The 24847-nt window shown below is 44.3% G+C and overlaps 1 protein-coding gene across 9 annotated transcripts in view; it reads left to right on the top strand.

The window, feature by feature from the left end:
• The window catches only part of ERG (ETS transcription factor ERG), a 256558-nt gene that overhangs the window by 201666 nt on the left and 30045 nt on the right, over positions 1-24847 (top strand). For all 9 annotated transcript variants that reach the window (XM_008539408.2, XM_008539400.2, XM_008539405.2 and 6 more), the window contains one exon: positions 13792-13943. In XM_008539408.2, the coding sequence (XP_008537630.1) occupies positions 13792-13943 (152 nt within the window). The remainder of the gene's footprint in view (positions 1-13791; positions 13944-24847) is intronic.

Below are 24847 nucleotides of genomic sequence, written 5' to 3'. Positions count from 1 at the left end.
AGAGCTCTATAAAACCTAAGAAAAGGAAAACAGGAGAGAAAGGAATCACTGCCTTGTGAGCCAACGGGGAAGTAATTGTGGGTTTGGCTTGGCTGCTGCCATATCAGAGGGCGAATTTCTTGCAGACACTAATCTAATGGCACGTTGTGTAGACACAGGACATCGTTTCTCAGCTTCAGTGGTCCAGGCCACCCTCCTTTCTCCTTTCTTCACTCCAGCCTCACGCACAAGAGACCCCCAAGTGTTCGCACACTGGAGAAGTGTCAATGTGCAGCCAAACTGGAACCAGCTGTTTCCCTGCGTGGTGCACACAGAGGGCCCTGCTGGGGGTTCCAGTGCCTGCCTGGCCTCTAGCAAGCCCCCTGCTGATGGCCTTAATTCGCTGTGAGGTTCCTAAGGCTCAAACCACTATAGACTGACAGGATAGGCTAAAAAATACACACACCCACTCACACATGGTCCACAGCAAAATTGCCTTCCCATTAGCAGGCAGTACCGTGTGCAAAGCAGGCTGCTTTACTCTATCTAAGCATCCTTGTCTTGGAGATGCAGGCAAATATCGGGCAGGTTGCCTTGGGCATCTCCTTCCTCCTTCCACAGGCCGTGACAGATCCTTGTAGCCCACCTGGAGGTCATGGCAATTCCGTGTAGGCGCACCTGGAGGCTCATTGCAGCTGGGACTTAATGAATTTGTGTGTCACGCTGTGAGTGCCACCCCTAGCCCTGTCCCCAAACCTGGAGTCATTCACTTATTGTTGGAGTCTGTCGGGTGAGGGCTCCCCCTGGTGTGGTGGTTCTCATAGTGGGTCCCCAGGACCAGCAGCCTCAGCACCACCTGGGAGCTTGTTAGAGATGCAGATTCTCAGGCCCCGCCCCAGACCTGCTGAATCTGACAAGCCTCTGGGATGGAGCCCTGTTTTAATGCGTCCTCTGTAGATTCTAATGCTCACTGGTCTGAGAACCACTGTTCGGTTGCAGGATCCAGGGAGATGAAGAACGAGAATTCCTGGTAGCCGGGTGAAGGTGGCCCGTAGAAGGAATAGGCTGAGAGAAAACCGCGTGCAGAGGAGGGTTTGCTCCCAGGAAGTCCGTCTGCCTGGGATGGGGAACACCTTTCTCACCTCCCGCCACAGTGGCATTTTGTCCGGCTGAGCCTGTGCCGTGAGAAACAGGGAAGAAGACTCACTGTGTGGCGTGGTTAACTCTGCTTAGAGTCAGAGAGCAAGGTGCTTTGGACGTCATATTTTAAAAGCATGCCACCTATAGTGTGATGAAGATGACAAAAAGGAGAGTTACCTGATTGGTCCTTTGTGGCGTCAGACGTACTGGTTGTGCACGCCATCCTTCATTCACCCATCGAGTACTTATTGAGCGCCTACCATGGGCAGTCACTGTTCTTGGTCCTTGACGTACAGTCATAAAACGTACAAAATAATTCTGCCTCGCTAAGTTCGCTTTCTAATGTGGAAGATGGCCATGGAAGCAGAACGCTAATTAAAATATATGGCAGGTTAGATCATGGTGAATGCTAAGGAGAAAAACAAAGGAAAATAGGGGATTGCAGTTGTAGATAGGGTGGCCTGAGAACCTCACCTATGAGAAAGTGACATTCGAGGAAAGCCCCAAAAGCAGTGAGGGAGAAGGCCCCATAGTTAAGCATCAGAAGAATATTCCAGGCAAAGAGAATGATAAGTGCAAAGGCCCTGAGGTCAGCCTGAAGTGATGGAGGACAGTCATTGCTCTTGTTTAGTGACCAAGGGGAAGAGGAGGAGGAAATGCGTTTAAGCAATCGTGGGGCCATGGAGGGACTCTGAGCTTCACTCTGAGTGAGCTAGAGATCATTGGGGGGCTGTATGCAAAGGAGGGACATGATGTTACTCAGATTCTGCAGGATCTCCCTGGCTCCTGCGTGGAAGCTAAGTCCTGCTAGGAGGTCCCTGAATGAATTCAGGTCAGAGATGGTGGGGGCTGCTTGAGGGTGGTGGCGATGGAAGGGTGAGGAGAGGTGATTGCATTCTAGACATATTTTGAAGGTTGAAATGATGCGCTTTGCTAATGGGTTGGACCCATGGAGTGAGGAAAAGGGAAGCGAGGAAGAACCCAAGGTTTGGGGGCTGCATCCCAAATGGGGGGTGGACAAACCACAACTGGGAACCCACCTGAGATAGAGCCTGGGCCCCTCTAGGGTCAGCCCAGACCCTGGGGACATGCACTCAGCTCTAAAGACATCTGTCAAAATGGGAGGAGCTCTTGCCTCCTTGCCTGAGTGCAGGGGATCTTAATTCCTTAAACCACCTGCCTCAGCCACAGTGGTTGTGCCCCCAGGGGACATTTGGCAATGTCTGAAGACATTTGTGATTGTCACAACTGAGGGTCATTCCTGGCATCTAGCAGGTCAAGGTCAAGGATGCTGCTCAACACCCTACAACACACAGAACAGCGTCCCCCCTAAAAAAGAATGATCTGGACTCAATGTCAGTAGTGTCACAGTTGAGACACCCTGCCCTAAACCAACATTTATTTAGTGTTTCCTCTGCACCGTGCACTGCGCCTGCTGCTGCGAATATGAGTAAAGAGAGGTTTGCAGTCCATCAAAGGTGAAAACGATTCTGTGAGATTGAACGACAAGGACAAGTAGAGAGGGATGTTCAGGGTCCAGCCCCAGCAGGGAAGAGGTTGTGACTTATTCTGCCTAGACAGGAAAGAAGGACCCCAAGAGAAACAATATTAATCAATATTTCTACAACACACTGGGATTTATTAATCGATTTTAGGATACAATACGTCATCCAATTTCCTCCTTAAATCTGTGAGATGGCGTTTTGATTATACCCATTTTACGGATGGAGACCATTGAGTTTCCAAAAGTTTTCATAAGTTGCTCAAGTCCACTGGTCAAAGGCCATTTGACCCAGGCCTGCACTCCTCTTTGCTCCCTAGGGGCTGCTTCCTAAGGCCGCACATCTTTTCTGTGTTGGCAGGGACAACAGTTTCCTGCAGGTGACAGATGAGGCATAGAATCCAAGCACCGATGTGTTTTGATTTCTTGTATGTTACACATTTAAAAAACTTTCGCTGCCGCCTCATTTTATTTCATTACAACAGGTCAGTTTACCTGCACTCACCTTTACATTACCTTCATGAAGTATCTCCAAACAACATAGCATTTTAAAAATAATAAGTGTGTGGGGCTGGCCCGGTGACACAGCAGCTAAGTTCGTGCACTCCACTTTGGCAGCCCGGGGTTCGCTGGTTTGGATCCCCAATGCGGACCTACACACTACTTGTCAAGCCATGCTGTGGCAGGCGTCCTACATAAAATAGAGGAAGATGGGCACAGATGTTAGCTCAGGGCCAATCTTCCTCAGCAAAAAGAGGAGGATTGGCGGAGGATGTTAGCTCATGGCTAATCTTCCTCAAAAAAAAAAAAATTAAGAAAATACTAAGTGTAATGAGGAGACCTACAATCTGAGCACAAAAGTGGCTCTCAGTAAATGCTCATTGGGCTGAAACTAAAGATGAAAACTTCTCAGTTATAGGATGGTGACTGTTCAAGTGCCCTATTTGTCATTGTGTCGGAAGAGGTGCTTTGCCCAATTACTACCTACAAAACAGAATTTTGGCTGAGGGTCTTTTAATATCAGGATCTCTCGTTTGATGTACGACACTCAATATTTGGTATTTGAAAGTGGCTCACGGGGACCGGTCTCGCTCTGTGCCTTTCTCCTTTGACTCACTGAGATTTGACTTAACGCCTATCTTCTTACATTTTCCATGAGACTTTGCATATTATTTTAGGACAGTGAAATTCACAACTGTAATTGCATTTGCTCTTTTCTGCCTCAGGGTTCTGCATCAGATTGGCATAAATGATGTCTCCCCATTAAGCTCGGCCACCTTCCAAGCTGTGGGTGGCACGGCGTTGGAGACTTGCAAACTAGTGATTTTTCCACACTGTGACAGTGAGGTCAGTTAGTAATAGCTTGTCCTATTTCTAAGGGGCCTTGAGTCCTTACGGATGTCAGTTCATTGGGCTGCAGAAGTGAGACGTGGTTTGAGAGAGCCTCGCTCAGGGGAAACTTAGGAAGAGAGACAAAAGCTCTGCTGCCGCCTCTCTGCCTGGAGCAGACTTTTCCTCATCCTTTCTCCTTTGCAGTCATCACTTGTGACCATCTTTGCTATCTCTTGGGCTGTCAGATGGATGGGCGCCATTTTGCAGGAGAAGATAGTCTAGGAATTAATGCTCTTCATTATGATGCAAGTGAATTCTATTGGGTCCCTGTGGGTATTGACAGCGGGCACAGGGGGACTGCTTTGGCATTTTCTATCTTGAAAGAAAAATCATTTTGGTCAACCAGAATTTACATAGCTTGTTACGAAAATAAAACCCTGAAGTGCCCTAATGGCAATTGGACTCAGTTCTTTCTTCTCTGAGGAATAAAAGTGTTTCTGGGAAAAAAAAAAAAAGAACTCCTAAGATATAAAAGACACCGTATCTCATCTTTATCATGTAATTCTCTGTAGAGATCTTATTCTATAGAATATTTTATTTCCAAATGATGAATCCCAAAAGGATGCGTTTTCCCCCCAGTTTTCAAGATCTAATGGTGACATGGTGTTGCCGATACTCATTTTCAGCTGTGTAGACAAATATGTACTTAAATAATGAAACTTTCTCAGAGAAAGTTCAAACCCCTTTTAGGGACAAAGAACGAACTGTTGGTGAGTTGGTGGTGACTTTTTAATTAATTTAGTCTTCAGCTGCTTGAGAGAAGGGGGAAGGCAGCAGGACTGGTGGGAAGAGACTGACATTCCAGGTGTAAGAGAATATTTAGTAAGGGTAAAAATAACACACAGCTGTGAAGACAAACAGCTACAGTTTCGGTTTGAGCCCTGAGTCCTGCATGAATCATTGCCCAGCTCCACCCGCTGCTCCGGCCGTGGGGTCTGAAGCAGCTTTTCCACTGCCTCTGATTCAGAAATAAAACAGACCCACAAATTACCCCGGAGCTCTGCAGACAATCCCCTCCTTGTCTGGGCTCCTAAAAATACGTTTTGTGGTGACTTTACCTCAATTCATGCTATGAAACTTGATTAGGAGTTTGTTCGGTCGATTGGGACTAAGCATGTGCTTTCAGGATTCTCAGGAAGAAAGTCACCTGAAAAGGGATTTATTTGCGTTCAGGGTTGAGGCAGGCGTGGAACGCGTGCCCCGCCCAGCCTCCTCGTGTGCCCTCTCACGGAGCCGACCTCTTCAGGTTCTTCCGATAGAGTTGCCAGAGAAAAGCTTTTGTATTTTTCCCATGTAGCTTCATCACCAAGTTCCTCCTTACATGATATCACCTAATAAGCCAAAAAGAACATTCTGGAAGACAGTAACATTCTAGTAAATAGTAACGAGCTGAAGACGGCATGGTAGTAAACACTAGCTTGCTGACTCACGTAAGAGTGAGGGGTGATGTGGAGCGTGGTCTTCGAGGGCAGGACAGGTTATGTGGAGTCAGGAGGGGTCCTTAGCAACTCCCATGCAGGCATGCCGAGATTAGGGACACCGATATATCCCCAGAACCTGGGACAGTGCCTGGGAGAGACACTTTCTCCATAAATATTTGTTAAATGAATGAATGAATTGAGGAGGCTCAGGGCCAAAAGGCCAAGGAGAACCTAAGGAGTGTGCATTTACCTGAAGGTGCCAGGGGCCACAGAAGGGCAGAGGGTGCCTGTGGCCCATGTGGACTTGCATTTGGGGAACATCACGCAGGTAGCAGGAGAGAGGATGCTCTGGAAGTCAAGCTTGGGAAGACTCCATCAGCGTGGGATGGAGAGCGAGGTGGCGGAGGGTTGTCTCCAAGGGCAGAGGAATTCAGGACCAGGAAGGAGGATGGATCTTGAAGAATGGGTAGATTTTCAAGAGGATTGGCGGATTTGCCCCTACCCACTGGAAGTTGTTATGTTGATTCTCCAAATTCGATTTTGACTTGCCTTGAACTTTAAGGCCGAATGCCTCTGCTCACTGTATTGAAATGAGGGTGAATCACGCATTTAAAGTGGCTGGTGAGCTCAGGGCTGTCTCTTGGGGCTACATTCGGCGACATTCTTGGATAAATGAGGTCCATTCACACTCGGCTCAGACGACAGCGGCGGACTGAGGCTCCATCCTTGTCAAGCTAATGGCCACGTCTGTGCCATTTCACTGCAGTCTCTTTCCATGATGGAATCTGCTCTGCTGTAAGTAGACTCTGATGTGAGAAACCAAGGTCAGATGCCAAGTTTATTTTGTTTTTCAGAAACCAAAGCCCTAATTTTAATTTCTCGCTGTCTTTTTACAGGCACATTACTCCTTTGCAAAAAAAGGTATTATGTATGGAAGCAGCTAAATGAAGCTTTTGTCTTGGGTTGTTTTCCACTTAATCTTAGAAGATTAGATTGACTACTTTCCCAGTGGTCTCCTTCTGTCCCCGTCCTCGATTCTCTCTCTTCTCAGGCCCACGCCCTGAGTCGGACTTATTCCCACTCTGCACTCTTAGCACGAGAGTGTCTCTTCTGATTTCTTCTTACACTCGTGAGTGTTCACCCATCATCTATGCAGAGTGTGCACCATGCTGAGCACCTCAGGGACGTTTTGGGGAGGAGTGTATGACATTCAACTATAAATTGAACTGACCAATTTTTTTTTAACCAGACATCAAAATTCGTATGTGCAAAATAACATGGCCATCTTCAGCTCCCTGGAGCCTCTGCCTTTGTCTGCACATGGCTGCTCCTACCCCATTCACATCTGCAGCTCTCTCCATGGCTGTCCCCAGGGCCACTCCTGGGATGTTCTTCTGAAAGTACCCAGTAGTGATGAGACTGAGTCTTCTGAGAGTCCATGCATTATGTTTTATGTCTGTGAAAGAGGCTACCTGTGTGGAGTCAGCGGTGAGGTCCTGTAGTGTGGTGGTCAAGGACTTGGACTCAGGACTCCAACTGTCTAGGCTCCAATCCCAGCTCTTGCACTGCTGGCTGTCTGTGTAACCTTGGGCACGGCGTCCATGCAACCTCTGTGCTCTTCACCTGTCACCTTGCTGCTGCTTGTTGGTGTTGACCTCGCGGAGTTGATGTGTGGATGAAATGAATAATAACAGCCAAGACGTGGCGTTTATCGTGTGCTGGGCACCATTTTAAATGCTTTAGCCATTTATCTACTCTAATGTAAATACATGAGAAGAGTAGAGAGCCATCCCTAGCCTGAGTAAACAGTCCAATACTGGATAGAAGATGAACCAAATAAGGTCTGCAAATAATTGTTTGCTCATAATGCCTTAGGTGCTCTCAAATTTGAATTTAAAACACAGAAATTAGAAGATTGTGGAAACTGGAATACAGAGCATTCCATCTTTCAAGATCTTTTGTTTTTTAATTATGCATTTATTTTTTATATTTCTGCACTGATGTCTCTGGTGGGCCAGTTCTTTCCAAAAGCAGTGTCAAGAAACGGCAAATATGGAGGACTGGCTGAGGACACAGTCTCTCGATTTCCGTGGCTGAAGCAGCTGAGAACTGTGTGCTTGTTGCCCCTGCTTTGTCGCCAGCCCCTCCTGGCGCTGAGCGGAACGTTCTTAGATCTGTTATGGGATGCTGTGTATGGGAGGGCTACTGCTTGCCACGTCACCCAGTTGTCTTCAGGAGAGGCCACGAGAGAAACTGCTCTCAAGTCTCAGCCCAGGAAAAGCTTTGCTTCTGTTGAATAACTGGTTCATTTTTATCTTCTTGACACCTTGAATTGTAACAGGATGCACTTGCTTCTTTGCTTTGGCTAGTGGGAAGCTCAGAGATCAATTGATGTCCTACCTCTCGCAACTGTAAATAGTAAGCTTATTCAGTGTGCTGATTTCATCTTTTGATTAGTTACTTTTATGCCCTTATATTCCATTCACTTTCATTCCTTTGATTATTTATGTTATCATTTTATCTTGTGCGCATTTTTGTAATCCGCCTCAGACTTCACGACATTTAAGGAAGGGTAAGGGAATAAAATATATTCAAAACCACCCCACATGCACATAAATATAACTCTGGAGTTGCAGAGGAAAGTGATGGAATCTCCTCCTTAGAAAGACGGTAACATAAGCTAAACACTTGTTCACTCAAGAAGCTTCTGGAGAGTCATGCCCAGGAACTTGCGATTGGGTTTCCTCCAGCTCTCTGATTCTGTAACCAGATGACAACGCAATCAGATTGGACAACGTGTCTGACTTCTCATCTCAATGTAAATTTAGTAAAATTCCCAATGTCTTTGATATTCTTTGCCATTTCCTTTCCCCGTTAATTCAAAATATTAGTATGTTTTAAGAATTCAGTCAGTGCTCATGTTCTTGACTCACTGGAATTTAATTCTCTAAATGCTGTTTAAGAGTGATTAGTTAATTGATGCTCAGCAAACCAACTTAATTGGGTATGTATCTCCAGTTGTCAGGAGAAGGGCGCCAGCACCCCATCTTTTTCATCACGAAGGTTGAGGGGTCTTTTTGTACTATTTCTGTATTCCCTGGAGTGACTACAACTTATGCCCAAATTCCATGGAAATCTGTGAGATTGCTGCAGAGGCCAAACTCCTGAGTTGTGTGGCCCCAAGGGTGTGGCAAGGGAGTTGGGGAGTGACACGCCCAAGTTTTTGGCACCCCAGCAGTTGTCTGATGCCTTGGCAAAATTCTTCCTCCCGAACCAGCCTTCCCCTCTGGGGCGCCCTCAGCCCAGTGTGGAGCTCCCCTGCCGTGAGCAGAGGTAACCAGCCGTGCCCCCAGCTCCTCTTCCCTCTCCCTGGGATGCCACGTGTTATGTGAAATTGTCAAGACCGGTGTTTTGTGGGTAACAAATAGAATTTGATAATATGGTTAAGACACAATCATTTCTTATTTATTTCATTTTATTGTGGTAAGAACACAGCATGAGATCTACGCTTTCAACAACTTTTTAAGTGTACAATACATTATTGTTGACAAAGGTACCATGTTGTACAGCAAATCTCTAGGGCTTTTTTTATCTTGCTTGACTGAAACTTTGTGCGTGTTGATTAGTCACTCCCCATTTCTCCCTCCCCAGCTCCTGGCAATCACCATTCCACTCTTTGATTCTCTGAATTTGATTATTTTAGATGCCTCATGTAAGGGAGAATCATGCAAGATTTGTCTTTCTGTGGCTGACGAATTGTCTCAGGGTTCTCAGCATAATGTCCTCGGGGTTCATCCATGTTATCATATATTGCAGAATTTCCTTCTTTTTAAGGAGAATAGCATTCTGTTGTATTTATGTACCACATTTTCTTTATCCATTCATTCATCGATGGACATTTAGGTTGTTTCCACATCTTGACTGTTGTGAATAGTACTGTAATGAACACAGGACAGCTAATAGCTCTTTGAGATCCTGGTTTCAATTCTTCTGGATAAATATACATTAGTGGGATTGCTCGATCATATGGTTGTTCTTTTTTAAATTTTTCAAGGAACGTCCATATTGTTTTCCATTGCAGCTGTACCATTTTGCATTCCCACCAACAGTATGCAAACGTTCCAATTTCTCTACATCCTCACCAACACTTGTTATCTTTTGTTTTTCTATAATAGCCATCCTGACAGGTGTGAGGTGATATTTCCTTGTGGTTTTGATGTGCATAATAACTTTTGTATGCCCTTAAAAGAAAGAGTTTTCGAGAGAAATATCTTGAACCGTGTTTATTTGCAATAAAGAAATGCATGCCCCAAATAATAAGACAGAGACATTTCCTATTCACCAAATGATTACCCATTTAGCAAGCATCTAATGAATTGCTGTACAGTTTTCTCAGGAACTGGTAGAAAACGCATATGCAAATACTAAGAATACAGTATTTAAAGGGATGCTCTTTGCTTTGTGCATTTTGAAAGCAATGCATTGAATGTCCCAGTCCTCATCATGTTAGAGTAAAGAACTCGGGACCCTCCATTCTAGGCAGTGCTTGGGCAGGTGGAACACCAAGCAGCTTGTGGAAAGTGGCTCCCTGATGACTTGTAAGCCTTGCAATGTGCAAGGATGGGGGGCTGCAGTGCAGTAAACAAGGAGACAGATTTCCTCCGTGGGGATCTTTTCCTGTCACACCTGGACGAAGAGCTGAAAATGTATTATTGTGTGGCTTTCAAATACACACTTTTCAATTCTCTGAATCATGTTAGGTTTCTTTTTCTTAAATAAAGCAGCGTCTAAATGGATGCCTCTGAAAAGAATTTCTTCTCCAGGAGTTGCCTCTATTTTTCACTTACATCTTTTTATCCATTTCCTGGGGTTGTCACACACCTGAGGTGCTGGGGAATGAATAGTCCCCGGGGTTGGGATGGCGTCCTAGAATAGGAATGATGTATGTATTGCAATGCATACCGTAAACCAGAGTAAGCTGGGGGCTGGAGAGTTCCTGATGCCTTTCTGAAATGAAGGTCTATTTGCCCTGTAAGGGATAGCAGCTTACCTTTGCTCTGTGGAGGCGTTCTGTGTGGGGGCTGGAAGCCTGGACAGTGAGTTCAGGCTGCCCAGCTCAAGGCTCAGCTCTACCTCGTGCCGGCTCTGGGACCTGCAGCAAGTCCCTTCTCTTGGGTCCTTGGTTTCCACCTCTGAAAAGTGGAGAGAATGCCAGCGCCTGCTGCCCCGGGCTGTTGGGAGGACTGATCACTGTGAGCTCTCAGAACGGGGCCCACACCTATAGACGTTACTCTTTCACAGTTAACATTTCCAAGAGAATAAACAAGAGGAAATATCTGAAAAGTGAGACTAGAACCAAAGGCCCCTTTTTTCGTTGAAAACCTGCTTTAAATCCCGCATATCGGGATTGACCCTCTGAGGTGACCCTCTCTCTTCTTTAGGGTTGGAATTTCCTTACCTTTCTTACAAAACCTATTTGAAATGATCAAAAACATGGTTCCACTCCATCTTCCTCTGAAGCTAAAACAAAATACAATGGAAAAAAGACTTGCTTTTTCATTGTTCTGAAGGTACAGCTTTTGAAAACAGGGTCTGATGGTCTCATGTTGCTGTTTTTTGCAATGAAAGCTGGAATAGGAAAGCTTGAGGTGAATTTTTGTCTTCTGGTTATAAGATGAAAACAAAGTAACTTTATTGAAAACTCCTATTTTAAATACTTCCACTCATTTTTGGAACCCTCTGGTAAAATGCAATTTAATAGCTCATCCTTTTTCTAGATTTGATGAAGGATCCATTTTAATGCCATAGGAAAAGTGTTGTGATCCACGCCTAGAGCTCACTATTAAGAATTAAAAGACAATGAAAGAGTTGGTGTGAAGGGTCTGTATTCCCTAATGTCCCCTAAATCTATAATTCTATACATCTCTTTGACCTTTAACTTTTTAGTGATTAACTGCCTAGCTGGAGAAGAAAGAATTTACGGTGCATGGTACACAGCAGGTGCTCAATAAACATACCCTAAATGGATGAGTGAATGAATGAATCTGAGCAGTGCTCATCCTAGACTTTACGGTTGTTACTTGACTTTTGCTCATTACCTGAGTAGCATCTAAAGTCTTTTTCCTAAAAAGGAAATCCCTTTAACTCTCTTCCCTAGTAACTTCTCTTCTTGAGACAAATAGACCAAAACATACACCCTCCACTCAACCGATGGAATTTTCCAAAGGAATAGGAAACTAAGTCTCAAGCAAAGAGATTCATGTTTTGATATTAGGATGGGTCTTTTAGAGATAAATGTTTGAAGCCAGGAAAAATAGCATCAAGAGGAAATAATGCATGTGGAGGCAGTGTTGGAAACATAGAGCATCTGCACCATGGGAACTCAGACGGTTATTATTTTTAAACTTATTTCATGTTAGTACAGCTGTGAAGATGCTATGAAGTAGAGCTATGTATTTCCAGGCCCATGGTAGGGCCTTAGTCCTGGGTGATCCTGACTGTAACCTCCATCCACAGACGAATCTGCTCCTTCCTTGTTGTCAACCCTAAGCTCCCTCCGTGAGCACCAGACGCATGTGCTAGTGATGCTGAGAACAAACCTATATTGCAGAGTTTCCAGATGCTGAACAAACTCTTTCCAGGGCACTGGGCCTTTGGTCTGCCCTTCCTGTCCACACCCCTGCCACGCCTTTGGTCTGGAATGACCTTCTCCATCCCACCTCAGCCGTGTCCCACCCAGAGAGTACCCTCCCGCCTCACGTGCTTTTGACCTTCTCTGACTTGACGATCAAGTCAATGCCAGGCCATAGTTCCATGATTCTGCAGGTTGACTGCAGAGCTCCAACTAGTGAGGTGTGAATGAGACAAAGAGAGGCTCATTGGAGTGGAGCCCACAACTCTTAGGGCCTTAGACGTTGGGGTGGAAATCTAAAATCCAGTGGAGCTTTGTAGTTTCCCAAGAGTATGAAAAATCCTGTATTGGGTAGAGCTTGAGAGGCAATTTCGAGAAATCCACCTTAGAAGACGTACCCAACTACCAAGACCCCCTCAGCTGCAGTGATCCTGGGTTAATGATCTATGGGCTAACCATCTAAGAAGGCGTCGGCATGTTTTTCCGCTTCCTGGTTAAGCTGGATTTTCTACTCGGAGTTTCCCTGTTAGATATGATTTTATCATGTCCTGTAACTTTCAAATGTCACTTAAACTATCCTTTTATTTTTTATTAATAAAAAAACTTCTTTTATTTTTCTAGAAAGGCAGTTTTTTTCTTTATCTGAATGGCTATGGCTGCCTTATTAACAGCAGTCCTGTGAAGTGTTCCCGGGGTCCAGCCGCAGAGTCCTTTCTGCGTCCACACAGCTAGGTTCACACCGCCTTTCCCAGTTCTAGAGGGCTGCTGGAGTCTCCTCTCAGGCTGCCTCCCAGGGCACAAGTCTTGCTCCCTTCTCTGCCCTGCCTGCCTGCACCCAAGCTTGGAGCATTGTGGGTCTTCAATGCTCCATATCTACAGATTGACTGCAGGGATTTCAAAGTCAACACGGGGATTTCATTCTGAGGTTTTGAAGAGGAACGTTGTTCTAGGATAAGCCTTGTTGAGTGCCCCCCGTGTCGCCTCCCAACATCTGCGTGCTCGGCCTGTTTACTGTCACACAGCGAGAAGAAACGGCACTTCACTGTTCCCGGCAAGTGTTTCCCATCACTTGTCACAGATGGAGTTTTGACATGACAGTTTCAGGAGGAGCTGGCTTAACAAATAGAAGCCAGGTGGCAGCTTTGTTTCCCACGTGTCCGGTCCGTGCTTTCACCGAGCATGGGCACTGTCTTGGTCAGCTCACGTTGCCATAACAAAATAGACTAGGGTGGGGGGGTGCTTAAACAACAGGACTTTATTTCTCACAGTTCTGGAGACTGCAAGTCCAAGATCAAGGTGCCAGCAGGGTGGGTGTCTGGCGAGAGCTCTCCCTTTGGGTCCAGATGGCCCCGTTCTCACTGTGTCCTCATGTGCCGGAGAGAGAGAACTCTCTGGTCTCTTTTCCTTCTTATAAGAACACACGAATTTCATCTTGTTGCCCTCACCCTCATATCTTCATCTAAACTTAATTATCTCCCAAAGGCCCATCTCCAAATAGCACCACATTGGGGATTAGCACTTCAACATATGAATGTTGGGGGGACCAGAACATTCAGTCCGTTAACAGGCGCTCTATTTACTTTTCACCCTCCTCCTCTCTCCTCCTTTCTGCCTCTGTCTCCTCCACCTTGACCTTCCTTGCTTCTCTCTGTGAATGACAAGAACACCAGTTTGGTATGATTCTCGGTTGCCGCAATAATGGAAGGATTTATCTTCTTCTCCTCCAGGAACTCGCCCGATGAATGCAGCATGGCAAAAGGCGGGAAGATGGTGGGCAGCCCAGACACTGTCGGGATGAATTATGGCAGCTACATGGAGGAGAAGCACATGCCACCCCCAAACATGACCACAAATGAGCGCAGAGTTATCGTCCCAGCAGGTCAGATGCTCGCAAGTTTCTCTCTGCTCGGTCAGCCAACCATGCCTTCCTAGGGCATTGCTCGACTTTCTCTACTTGCCTGTGGCATTGATCGCCCTCAGTTGTCTAGAGTAGTGACTGTAAATGGAAGCCAGCAGAAGTTTATCGTCCTATGGTGAAATGTTTACTGATCTGTGTGTGTGTGTGTGTGTGTGTATAAGAGAGAGAGAGAGAGAGAGTATATCCATGAAAAATGAGCTTTCTGGGGAGGAATTGCCCTTTCTCTGAGATTATTTGGTATTAAATATTCTTTCTTTTATGAAGTGCTATTTATAACAGATGGTAGGCTTTTTGAAGAAATTTTCTTATCTGGCAAAATAAAAAGTTGGGGGCCATACATTGCTTGTTCTCAAAATCTGAAATTCTAGCTATGACTGGCCTATAATACAGATTCCGAGAACCAGAGCAATGCTTTACCACAGAAGAGATTCAGACCCCACCCAAGGCAATAGCTCTGAATTTGAGGACAATGCCGGGAGCTTATTTATTCAGCAAAACTCAAGGCAATATGAGGGAGTAAGGCTCCTTGGAGGAAATGTGCTGCATAAAACCCAAAATATCGCAGCCACGACAGTCCCTGCTGAGCGAGGCCTTACTCCATATCAGTATTTTGGGAAGGAATTTGGAGACATCATCTCATGAAATCTTGGAAACAGGTCTGCTTATCACAAGTTCCCTGATGAGGAGCATGATGGTCCTGGAGCTCAGCTACCTTTTCCAGGGGCATATAGCTAATAAGAGGCCAAGTTAGAATTCAAACAGGTCTGCCTGGCTCCTCCATTCTCTTCCTTTAGGTGTGGGATTAAATCTTAGCTCCTTACAGCGGCCTCTCTGGGCTCCCTCCCGTCACTCGTGGCGGCCATGTGGTCACTCTGTGGTTCTGCCTCAGGGACTTGAACTTGCTGCCACCTCAGCCTGGAACCCTTGATTCCAGATAGCGCTGTCCTCTGTCAGGGCTCTGGGCAAACACCTCCTCAGGGAGGTCTTTCCTGGGCACCCCCATCTAATGTCACGCCCCACTCCACCCAGGGACTCTCGATTCCCCGCCTGCCTTATTTTTCGTTATTGCATTCACTGCCATGTGTCATCATAGTGTCATTTTTGTGAAAGTTTGCTTATTATCTTCCTCCCTCAGTAGAGTGTTAGCCCCACAAAGGTCCTACCTCCATGGCCAAGTGCAGTGTCTGGCATGCATTAGGTGATTATGAATATTAACTAAGGGAAGAATGGAGGAAAGGAGGCCTTGCATTGGAGGGCCGCTCCTCATTGCTAAAGTGATGAAAGGTATGCATGGGTGAAGTTTGTGAAAACTTGATTCTCCCTTGCTCTGGGGTCACCTAAATTCATCTCTGGGTAGTGTGATGGCTCACAGGTTCGAATCCCCTCCATGGTATGAATCAGCCCCCGCCCCTTATTCTGTATGAGATCGCGTCCAGTGGACTTGGATCACCTCCAAACAGGAGAGTTCAGAGTGCGAGTACTTGGCGAACATCTGCCTTGGATTCGTGGCCCGGGTCTCTCTTCATGGTTGTCACTGTGTGCCTCTCAGCAAACTGTATGAAGCTGATTTGATGCAATTAGGTATGAAAGGATCATCCTTTGGAGCCGTGCCTGATCTGGAAGCACGTTGTAAGACTTTTATAGGAGACAGCGGAGATCAAGTCTCATGTGTGCCTTATGGGAGGGACAAAACTGGGCTTGATGTTTATTGAAAGGCAGTTGACATTTATGCAGAAGCCATAGGTTTGGTTTGAACATGGCAACTGAGCTACGTACTCGAGACCTGTCACTTGTTGCTGTGCCTTAGAACAGGAGGCAGTTCCTGTTGAACGGGAAAAAATATGGAAATGCAGATGTCCAAAGTGCCTATCCTGGATGTGTGGTACCCAAAACAGGCCTGAGAACAGGGATGTGCCTGGGGAGGGATGGGAGGGCTGGGATGCTGTTGCCTCAGACACTGGCTGGATATGAACAGGATGAGGTAGAAACCCAAAGGACACCCACCCAAACCCATCTCACCCTTTCCCTTCCTCCTTAGTCATGTAATTTCTTCAGTTTAAGCAAAATAAAGTTTTCAGTTCTCTGAGATGAGAGAATCAATCTGAGGAAGGGCCTGCATTGAAGATTCTTGTCTTGGTTCCTCATAGGATCAGAGACCCGGGAGGTAATGGCTGGTGCCACTTACGTCCTTTCACTGATGAAGTCATATTTCTGTCATGCCATCAATATGCTTTGACGTCATCAATACCCTTTCCAATAGGGCCAGATTTGAGGCTTTTTACATTAAGTAAAATGTTTAGAAAACAGGAGAGATGTTTACATGGGGAAGAGGCAAAGAACCAATTGAATCAAGTCGGAGCATCCACCATTTCTGATTTACAGTAGATGCTCACTAAATGTCAGTTGGATGGGTGGAAGGATGGTTACGCAGACTGGCTCATATGAAATTTTTGTGAAAAGGCTGATTTCATCTCCTGAAGAAAGTCCTCTTTCAGCTGTTCCCTCCTCTGGTTGCTTCATGCCAAAGGAGGCAGTTATTCAGTTAATAGTGTTTGTAAGAGACCTAGTGGTGGCTGATTTTGCAAGTTGTGAGTCTTTCAGTTATTGGTCAAGCTTTATATATTTGTGCTCAAACACAGACACACAGATGAACACACGCACACATGCACACGCACACACACACACACACACACACACAGATATGGTTGCATTGCGTAATCCAGATAATTCCTCAATACAGCCATGAGATTGCAGGACCAGCTCTGTCAGCTACTGCATCTGTACCTTCAGCCCTAGCGCTAGGATCCGGACACCTCACTCAGGCACGTTATGGGCCTGGACTGCTCTGCATACATAGATAGAATTCTCCAAACCTGGTTCTGCCTGGTTCATATAGTTCCTGCTGGTTAAACACTTTGATCGACACTCATAAAATCATAAAGATAGCTGAATTTAAAAAACAGTAATTATCTATAAGTGTTTGCACCGTCAATCAACTACACACTGATGTTCTTCTAAACCTGCAAATGGTCCAGATGCACAGTGACCAGAAAATTGATATGTGGACTTGCGAGGCAAGAAAATGGGACTTGGAGGCGTGGTCTATGTTCAGATTGGGTTCTTGTACCAGGGACTCAGTTTTGAGACTCTCTATCTTCAGTTAACTCAACAGCTATAAAGAAACCCATAGAATATCCCTAATGAATAAATATATATCTCCATTTAATATATTGACAGTGCCTCCTTATCTCAGAATGGATTTAAGAAAGCTCACACAAATATGCGCAAAGACGCAAGGTAGAAGCATTTTAAAAATGAATTAGGAGCATGGGCTAAAGTAAGAACTTAATGGAGACTGTGAAACCAGGAGTGAGGTTTACATATATATACACTTTTTTAAATGCAAACTTAAATCCCGCACAATCGCAAAGGTGGGTGTTATTTGGCTCCAAAGTGTTGGCAGGCACCATGAAGGGGATGCCTCAATCCATTACATGATGCAGTGTCCATAGGATAAAAAGAAAGCTAATGTGAGAAGGATGGCTCAGCTATTAACTCTGAATCTACAGACAAATGTAGGAGAACAGAGGAAGTCACGAGAAACGCACTCAACCAGCAGGTCCAGCAGGCATTCTGGGAAACCCCGGCATATGCCTGTTGTCCTGGCAAGATTGTTGACTCTGCCTCTCCATCCCAAAGTGTGTTGGCTGCGCAATAAATCTCATCTGTACTTTTCATCTATCTATCTATCTACCTATGTATTTTCTATCTGTCATCTTTCTATCTATATCTATACATCTATCTGTCTGTCTGTCTGTTATCTATTTGCTGTGCCTATCTGTATATCTAGATCTACATTTTATGGAGTTGGGCTGTTTCTTACACTTGGTAGATCAAAGTGTCATTCAGTGAAATTGATCTTAATAAGAGGGGCCCGGGAAGTGTGACCTAGTTAAATGGCTCTTTAAAGGTTGACTGGAAAATGTTTCGCAAAGGATGGTCAGAATCACTTGCATTGATTACCTGAGAAACTTGTGATTTAAAAATGCACATTTCCAAATATTCTGAGTCCAGGTGTGAGTCTGAGGATTCTATGTTATTAACATGCTCCTCAGGTGATTTTCATGCATAATGAATAGATTTGAGAAGCTTTAATCTAGTTAAAAGACATCAAATAAATTTTACTTTAATACACTTGAATTATTTTTAAGAAAGGCATGATATGTCACTTTTAGAAGAGGGGAGTGGTCAAAAAAGAAGGATGAAAAATAGCTACCAGTGTCACATTGACATTCCAAAAAATGAAGAAACACATTCGGTAGGAAGGAACTTGGACTTCTTAAAGCTTCTCTCTTAACCTGTACTTTTAGGACCTGTCGTTGGTTGGCACAATATATTCTGTAAAGGCCATGTGTCAAGGCACCCACAGGAAAATCCAGGACCTTGAAGGCACTAGATAGAGTGTGAGAGCTGAGGAAGCCCCTCAGCTTCACTGGTTGGCGTCAGCTCTGAGCTCCATTTTGACAAACTGGATCAGGCACAGAACTAGGTCTGGATCCACTTTACTGTGTTCCTTTCAACAACCCAAGACAAGCTGGGTACAACTGGGGAAGCTGACTTCCAGCTATTTCCAATTCTGCCTCACCAAGGCTGTGGACATGGATCAATGTTTAGAAACAATGGCTTCCATGGCACAATGGAACTAATGTGTTCTAAAGAATGTCAGTTTCATGATGTCTCATGAAGAACCTGCCATCAGGGATGCTGCCCCTCCCTGTGCCCGCTGTGCCTCTGGCAGTCACTGTTATATTTTAGTGTCCTCAGCGATGTGCTAACCAGGAGCGCTAACCAAGAGGAAGGCACGGTCTTCATCCACTTTTCTTAAAAGTTGCAAAATGCTGACCGAGATGCAACAGGGCCTCTGGTTTTAGCAGCTAACATCATTTTGAAAGATTTTTCTTTTTCTCCATTTTTATTCCCTAAAAATGAATGCTAAAGCATTAGGCTTTTCAAACATTTCTAGTTTTATTTTCTAAATATCCACCTTGAGCACAAACACTCATGGTTGTCAGAAGTCTCAGAGATGAAGAGTCGCCACATTCATCTCATCAGTGGTTCACTGTCTCCTTTCATTCATGCTTTCATTCATTCACCGAGGACTTACTGTGTTCCAGTCACCGTGAATAAAAGTTCTTATGTGACCTAAACCCCGCTCTTTTTGGCCCCCAAACCCACGTGGCTAGAACTACTTGTACTGTGTCTTACTGAGGACCTACATGCTGGGTAACTCCTACTCACTTCATGAAGTATTCACTGAGTACTTGTTGATCTTATACTAGTCACAGAGGAAGTGACCAAAGTCTGTCAGAAGTAGATAAGGCCCGTCCACATTTAGTAAGTAGTTCATGGCAGGAGGCTGTGTGATTAAGAGCGCAAATGAGTGATTCAGACAAGTGTTTCAAAACATCTTAGGGACAAGATGAATATAAATATGACTGGTCAAGAAAAGCTTCCTTTGTTCCCCTCATGATACGATTCCTAAATCCCTTTGTAGCCTCCGCCATTTTCCTCTGCCATATGCTGCCCTTTAGTCACATGGCTCTACTCATACGCTTCATTGTCACAACCCAGTGTCTTCATCCATGCTGTTCCCTCGGATGGAATGCCCTTCCTCCTTTCTCTGCTAAGAAATCCTTCTTATTCTTCAAGGCATCTTTGAAATCCACCCTGTCTAGGAAGCCATCCTGATCTTTCGGCAACTTAATTGCTCTCTTACAACATCTTATCAGATTTTTTATTACCACATTTTATTTTGTTTCATATTATATTCTATAATACATTCAAATACTTGCTTAAATATGGATAATACTGTTTAATTCCACGACGGATTTGAGATGCCTTCTCAACTAAACCACTGATAAACACATGACCCAGACTACTGATCAAGTAGCAATTAGGGATCAGTACTAAGGCAATTAAAAATATTAATGGAAAACCAAGATCACATGAAGGAAGAATGCAGCCATTTGGACCACAAGCTTGGCTGAGATGCTGTCACAAAGTTTCCAGTATGGCTTTGAGCTTCCTGGCAGCCAAAGTGACAAGAGTCATTTGGGGAAGTAATTCCTATTTTTAAAGAGAAGTTTCACAGGGAAGGCAACATTTTGCCCAGTGTAGAATCCTAAAAGCAGGATCCCTGGACTTTACATTTGGGATTCACTGAGGCTGTAGACGTGACCACCTTCCTGCCCCAGTTGCGGCACGATATTTCGCCAGTCTGTTTCTTGTAACATCCTCCATGAACAAAGTGAATTACGTTAGAGGACAGCTCAGGGCAAGTGGAGAGCATATCCCTGATGAGTCTTTGCTAGTCTGGTTTAATGTAAAGTCAGGATTTTGAGTTCTCAGAGTAGGCAGAGGGCTTCCATAGCTTTCACACGATCTGCCCTAAAAATGACATCTCTAAGCTGCGCTTTGAAAGCAGATGAACAATAAGTAATAGAAGAATATACTCTCTGACGAGGCCCAGATGGCCGACGTATTGTTTTTATCTTATTAGAGTTAGTTATTTGTAAGCCTGTCTATTCTATTAGCGTGTCAGCTTCGTGAGGTGGTGATTATGTCTTTGCAGTCTTAACCAGCAGACAAAGCATCAAGCTCACGGCCCGTGTGCAGAGACCAGCCACTGTGCGTTTATAGAGTGAGTGCTCATCTAGATCTAGTCGGTAGGAATCACAGCATCACAGGAGCTGCAAGCTTCTTGATGATCTTAGTTCAACTTTGTATTAGGTTCTTCAAGGAAACAGAAACAATTAATCTCCCCCCCAACCTTTGTATAGATAGATAGATAGATAGATAGATTTATTATGAGGAATTGGCTCATGTGATTATGGAGGCTGAGGGAAATTCCACAGTCTGCCCTCTGCGAACTGGAGACCCACCAGAGCCAGTGGTGGAGATTTCGTCTGCATCTGAAGGCCTGAGGTCCAGAGAGCTGATGGCAGGAGATCAACGTCCCAGCTCCTGAAGTCAGGCAGAGGGGGTGAATCCTCTCTCTTCCACGTTTTTGTTCTGTTCGGGCCCTCAGTGGATTGGATGATGCCCACCCACAGAGAGGGGGGTACTCTGCTTTACCAATTCAAATGCTAGTCTCTTCTGGGAAGGCCATCACACCCAGAAATATCCAGACACACACAGAAATAGCAGGTTTGACCAAATATCTGGGTGTCCCATGATCCAGTCAAGTTGACGCATAAAATTAACTGTCACAAATCTCTCCTTTTAAACGTGAGAAAAGTGAGCCCTAGAGAGTTGACACAGCTTCCCCAGGGACACATGCACGGGTCGGGAAGACCAGAGCCAGTTCCCAGGCCTGTGCTCATTTATGCGTAAAGAACTTGTTGGCAAAACTACACATTTCTTCATTTTACTTTGTCGCATCACAAAACTCTCCCAAGGATCACCCCCACTACGTCCACATTGGGGAGTATGTTTCTGTAAGCTTCTGTTTAAATCCTGCTGGGCGAAGTCCGGCAACTAAACAACCAAACCAACTAAGACGTAAATCCTAAAGTCAAAGTTAATTACGTTTTTAGACTATGAGCTGAATAGTGATTGAGGAAACCGCTATTGGGTTATATGTGTGACTGAAATCATAACAACAGAAATGATGACGGCTGCCATCTGTTGAGTGCACGCTATTGTCAGGCACTTGGCCATGCACCCTGTAAAAAAGGTATTATCTCATTTAAACCCCACAACCACCCTATGGTGTAGGTACTGTTTGTTATTCTTGCTTTAACTGATAAAGAAACTAAAACTAGCAAAGCTAATTGCCCAAGATGTCCCAGCCAATAATCAGGAGAGCTAGGATTCTAACCCAGTTCTGTCTGACACTAGTCTGCATTCTTGTTCCTATGCCACGCTGTCAAAAATACCCAGGGGAGAACACAAGCAAATGGAACGATGGAATAAGTTTGTTACATTGTTGCAGAGATTCTGAAATGGCCTTTTCAAAGGAGACTTAAGGAAAGAAGGAAGGGGAAGGGCATGTTCAAAACAGTTTACTGTGTTGCTCAGCGCTTAATCTTTACATTTCTACAATGGTAATGATTTACCTGTCTTTCTTGAAAACCAAAGAGAAGAAAATGGAATTGAAAATAGCTTAGACTTAGCATGTGTGACTCGGTGGCTGTTAACAAATGTAGAAAGAAATTTTTTAAGATCGGTGATTTTGGTTCAGTTCATTCTGTGTTTGAGATACCTGTAGGAACTCCCACTGGACAGCCCAGTGGACCCATGTAGAACTTAGGGTCAAGAGTCCTTTGTCGGGGGTCACAACACTTGAGTTCTAAACAGTGCCATTTACTAACTCTGGGATCTGGGAAGTTACTTGATCTTGCTGTTCTTTGGTTTTCTCATCACCAAAATAAGGATAAGAATGCCTACTTTATGCGCTGCTGTGTGGATTAAATAAGACGATGCATGTAAGGTGCATAAACAGTGTCTGGGATATAGCAAGACCTCGAAAACTTGCAGCTCCTCTTTTCATAGTTGGGTCTGGCACTTACAAGGGAGCCCTAGACTCAAGAAATTCATTGGCAGACATAAACATGTGTCATGGGCTGAATTGTGCCCCTAGAAAAAGAACTGTTGAAGTCCTAACTCCCAGTACCTTAGAGTGTGATCTTATTTAAAAATAGAGTATTTTCAGATTTAATCAAGTCAAGATGAGGTCATGAGGGTGGAGCTAATAAAATAACTAGTGTCCTTATACAAAGGGGACATTTGGGCACAGACACACACAGAGGGAAGATGACGTGAAGACACACAAAGAGAAGATCATATAAAGAGAGAGGCACAGATTGGACAGGTGCAGCCACAAGCCAAGGAACACCAAGGATTGCTGGCCACCACCGGAAGCTAGAAGAGGCAAGGAAGGATTCTACCCAGAGTGCTAGAGGGAGCACGGCCTTGCCGACCCCTTGAGTTTAGACTTCTACCTTCCAGATCTGTGAGACAATGAATTGCTGTTGTTTTAATATTTTGTTATGACAGCCCTAGGAAACTGATACAGCATGCATGTTGCAGTTAGAACATGGGAGTAGATAGAATCTTCAGGGATATCAGTGTACCAAGGAGAGTGGAGGACCAAGGACAAAACCAACATCTAAAGAAAGGCAAAGAAACAAAACCTATTCAGGGAGAAACTTTTAAGTGGAACAAATCATTGCATTTCTAAAACATGATGAGCATAAGCAATGTCATCATGGAATAACTAAGAGGAGGCAACAGGGGAAAAAATGAGGAAAAGATCTGCATAATCCAAAAGCTAGATGATCAGTTCAAGAAGAGTTGAGAATGGTTTCCATCCAATGAAATATTTTGCCATGTCAGAATGTCAAAGATACGTTTAGAGCTCAACAAAAATAATTTAGGTATATGTTTTTTGAGTAGAATATGTAATGGAATTGTTGATTCTCAGGCAAGTTGAGGATAGGCTCTCTTTCTTAGTTTTTGACTCTTTTATAGGGTATTACACAATTCTCACATACAATTAAGTTTTTGACAATTGATTAATTAATAAATGCACGAAGTAGAGCATAGCATGAACTAGGTTGATGGTTACATTGGAAATGGAAAAGTTTTAAAGTAAATACATGAAAAATATGCCGTGAAGACTCTTGGTTCCAGTAAAATATTGAACTTAAAAGGACCTAAAGACATTCCTCTTGCAAAACACCTGGAAATGCTCCATAGAATCTGACATCCTTTTAAATACACAGATCAACTTGGAAGAAAGTCAATGAATTCCTTAGAGACCAAAAACAAGGAGGGAATTGAGAACAGAGCAGCCCATCCTCACATTGTCACCTGGTTGTTTTAGGTGGCATGGATGGCAGTGGGGTACCAGTGTCTATAATACAGAGATTTTGGTTTTAAAGGTCAATTAGGGGCAGGAGATGAGCTCTTAGGCTTGCTCAAAGCAGGAAGTTAGACTTGAGTCCCTCCCCTTCCCTGATACACACACGCACAAGACTACGTGTTACAGCAAACGCCAGGATGAGAAATGAACCATTGAAAAGTGGTCATGGGCTAGTGATAACCTTGGACAACTGGCAGAAGACAAAATCTTCCTGGAGAGATGCACGTTCAATTCAAGGTTTACAGAATTCTTGCAGATAAAGTCATCTGCAAGATGACTCTGCACCTCCAAATTACAAAAGCAGGAAGAGACAATCTACCTAGACCAAGATTCAGCAGAAAAAACAACCACCATGATTCAGCCCTCAAGAATGTTAGATAATTGAAGTAAGGGATAGAGAATATAAAGTAAATAGATTTTAAAAGATTAAATATATAAAAGAAGAACCAAAAAAGAGAGGAAAAAGACATTATGGAAAAGAATAGATAATTTTGAAGAAGCATTAATACTCCTAGAAACACAGAAAAGGATTCAAAACTCAGTATCAGAACGTATCAGAAGTTCAGGAGATGGGTTAAACGGTTGATTTGAAAAGACCGAAGAGTGAAGTAAAGAAAGTAGACTTGAGCTTGCTCTCAGAGTGTGGCACGGTGACAAAGAGATGGAAAACATGAGAAAAGGTCAAGCCTTGGGAAGGACTCATGTAGATCTAACAGAAGTTCTAGAGAGGAGGAAATAGAATAGAACAGATAAGATATTCGAAGAGATAAAAGCTAACTTTTCCAAAATTAATGAATAAGACCATTTTTCAAACACAGGAAGCACAAATCAGAGAAGGATAAATAAAACTAAGTCCACACTAATCACATTCTAGTGAAACTGTGGAACACCAAAGACAAAGTACTTTAAAGCCAGCTAAACAAAATAGACAGACTATCTG

This window comes from Equus przewalskii, chromosome 27, assembly GCF_037783145.1.
Source record: "Equus przewalskii isolate Varuska chromosome 27, EquPr2, whole genome shotgun sequence".
In the NCBI taxonomy this organism is placed as follows: Eukaryota; Metazoa; Chordata; class Mammalia; order Perissodactyla; family Equidae; genus Equus; species Equus przewalskii.
The sequence above is the reverse complement of the archived record's forward strand: the minus strand, read 5'-3'. Positions and strand labels throughout refer to the sequence as shown.